Source organism: Oncorhynchus clarkii, chromosome 31 (assembly GCF_045791955.1).
Source record: "Oncorhynchus clarkii lewisi isolate Uvic-CL-2024 chromosome 31, UVic_Ocla_1.0, whole genome shotgun sequence".
Classification (NCBI taxonomy): Eukaryota; Metazoa; Chordata; class Actinopteri; order Salmoniformes; family Salmonidae; genus Oncorhynchus; species Oncorhynchus clarkii.
The window spans coordinates 39,969,230-39,972,353 of NC_092177.1; the positions used below are offsets into that span (position 1 = coordinate 39,969,230).

Below are 3,124 nucleotides of genomic sequence, written 5' to 3' on the forward strand. Positions count from 1 at the left end.
GAAAAAAAGGTGGAAGGGGAATACATCTACTACGTACAACTTTTTCACTACTACTGTATTGCATGTAGATGGTAAAGGAATTTCATTTTAGAGTCAAAATGATGTGGGCCTGTCTATCATCTTGTTCTGTCAAGCACTAGCCTGATTTAAATGGGCCACACCTGTTGGGTGTGCAAGACGCATTACATGCGTAGATGTTAGGAGTAATGAAGGTAAAAATGGAGGTTGACTTTTACATAGAACTTCTAACATCAGGCGAGAGTAAATACACGTTTATTCATGTTTTAAAGGAAACAATAACAACAGCAAACTATATGGGCATATGATGTGTATACAATCTGAATTCAAAACACAAATGCTTCTTTGATATCTGAACTCGTATGGTAGCATCTAATGGTCTATAGATCTGTTGTAAGTATCTTTATTTCCATGGAATGTTCACTATTTTGACCGATGGCAATGGGCTAGTTCATTGGCAGTATAATAGTAGATGTGCATATACTGCCAGTGTACCAGGAGGCTGGCTACCTTTGCTAAGAAGAAATAAGCATGAAGGCGAAACCGTTTTCGGCTGTGAACGGAAAACTGTTTAGGTAAGAATCTCTCCACGATTGTTTGTCTCAACACTGAATAGGCCGAAGGGGGAAATACAGTGATTGTCATTGCAGAATTTAGAGCCCATGTTGCAACTTTGTTTGTTCTGAGTTGCTATTTGTTACTTTCGTCTCCGGGGAAAATGTCTTCGTACGCGGGCGGTAGCTCGTTCGGGAGCGGGTAAGAAAACGGGTAGGAATGGTTGAGCTCGGGATCCGTGGGTGAATAACCCGGGAGCTCGATAGACGGGTGGCCCCTGCATTGTACTTCCACACCTGCCTCGTCGAACACGTGAAATATCCCCAAGTTAATATAGGAAACCGGTTGGAATTCGGACACGGTGAAGTCTTGCTCATCGCTGCAAAGAATATCCCCCGCGCTCTGCCTATGTGATTGCCTCCGTCTGTAAAATTGCGCGGTTTTGTACCTTTTGATGATCACCAAGTTCATAAGCCCAAGAAGGCATTCCAAAGTGCTAAAAATGGTCGAGATGACTAGACTTTTCTGATAATCCTTCAGTTGGTTGCAGATGGTGGTTAATTCCACAGAGTCTATGTCTAGGCAATAATGGGAATATTTGCGCTCCACAAGAGACACAGTGTCCCCGTCCACCACCGCGCCGGAGAAAGCGGTGAGAACTCCCAACAAAAACACCAGGATACCCATGAGAAAGAAATTCCGACACCCGGGCTTCCCTTTGCAACAAAGCAGCGCAAAGCCCAGCAGCGCCTGCCCTAGTCCGACCAGTATCCCCGAGTAGAAAGCCCCAGCCGCGGTCGAGAGGTGAAAATGCACTTTTACTTTGGTGCCCAGCGAGATGCATTTGAATCCGACCACAACTTCGCTCACGGCGCAGACGAAGAGGAGGGTGCTGGAGACGATGGTACACAGTCCTTTCCCACTCAACTTCATTATATTCCTCCTCTACCACTCCCGGTCCCTCTCCCTCCTTCATCCTCCTTTGTCCTCCTCGTCAGCCCGTCTCGAAGCACTGTCAGATTTTGACATGATACACCGGTGACTGCAGTTCAAAACTTGGATCTCCGGAGCTGCGTGCTCTCTCCCCCTTTCCCGCTGCTTCGGGAATAGATTAATTATTGATAGGAAGAGCGCGTTCCTTCTGCGGTAGCGACCCCCGTAATCCAATTGAAAGGTAATGTTCACCCTCATGACCCTGCTCGCCCCCCATCCACACTGTTATGCAAGCATCCACATCTCCAAACGCGGTTCGAAATGATTATGGAGGACGATTAGCTCAAACTGGTGGTTATTTCCACGTCGCGTGATTGCGATCATACAATGAGTGCTAAACAGAATGCGGCAGTGGAGTGCCGCTAGGAGCGCAGAATAACTATTCCGGAGAAGAACGCTTTTAAATTGCTCAGAATCCCACAGGCTTGCGGCTCATAGCAAATGGCCATACTGGCTGCCCACTCTACACCATTACTCCTTTGGCTAAAGTTATATCCAACCTGACTCGTGAATAATTGGTACCAAACACACAATGGTGTGGTTTTGCTTTGAAAATAAAACAAATAGTCCCATGCTTTTTAGTCTGGGTCCATTTTAATTTCAACCTAGGCACGTAACATCATGTCTGTGATTTAAGGCAATACTGTCCACATAATGTCGTTCCGGCAGGAGCAGGTGTCCAATCATAATCAATTTCTAGACTGACACTCAGATGACGGGATTTGTTTTTGTTAGTGACAAGATTTAGTGCCATATTAGTTCCCATTTGTAGGCACCCAGAGTCTTGTGACACGTTGTTTTGAGCAACTTTAGGGTGTTGGGAATTTAGCTGAAAGTTGGTGGGGAGCATAATTAAATTCAAACATTGTACAATTAACCTTGGATCTACTGATTCAAATAAGAAGATCTTTATTAATGCATGTCGACATTTTATATTTTAGGCCTTCAATACACTCTGAGCATACAAAAAAAATAGGAACACCTTCCTAATATTGATTTGCACCCTTTTGCCCTCAGAACAGCCTCAAATCGCCAGGGCATGGACTGACTACAAGGTGTCGAAAGCATTCAACAGGGATGCTAGCCCATGTTGGGTTGGCTCCAATGCTTCCCACAGTTGTGTCAAGTTGGCTTGATGTCCTGTGGGTGGTGGACCATTCTTGATACACCCGGGAAACTGTTGAGCGTGAAAAGCCCCGCAGCATTGCATTTCTTGACACACTCAAACCGGTGCGCCTGGCATCTACTACCATACCCTGTTCAAAGGCACTTAAATATTTTGTCTTGCCCATTCACCTTCTGAATAGCACACATACATAACCCATGTCTGAATTGTCTCAAGGCTTAAAACCCCTTCTTTAACCTGTCGTTTCCCTTTCATCAACACTGATTGAAGAGGATTTACAAGTGACATCAATAAGGGATCATAGACTGGCAAGGTGAATCCAGCTGAACGCTATGTCATGGAAAGAGAAGGTGTTCCTAATGTTTGTACAATCAGTGTATGTATACAGCTGTGGAAATTGATAATGAAATGAATCGCCTAGACATTTAAAAC

The 3,124-nt window shown here is 44.9% G+C and overlaps 1 protein-coding gene across 1 annotated transcript; it reads right to left on the minus strand.

Moving 5' to 3' along the window:
* Nucleotides 1-442: 442 nt before the first annotated feature.
* On the minus strand, nt 443-1,506 carry LOC139391214 (transmembrane protein 271-like). The gene has a single exon (XM_071138832.1). The coding sequence runs from the start codon at nt 1,504-1,506 to the stop codon at nt 709-711; it is 798 nt and encodes a 265-aa protein (XP_070994933.1). The 3' UTR covers nt 443-708.
* Nucleotides 1,507-3,124: the final 1,618 nt, after the last annotated feature.

Excerpts from the sequence above, each read along its gene's own strand:
- LOC139391214 (XM_071138832.1), bottom strand. The coding sequence starts at position 1,506 with ATGAAGTTGAGTGGGAAAGGACTGTGTACCATCGTCTCCAGCACCCTC.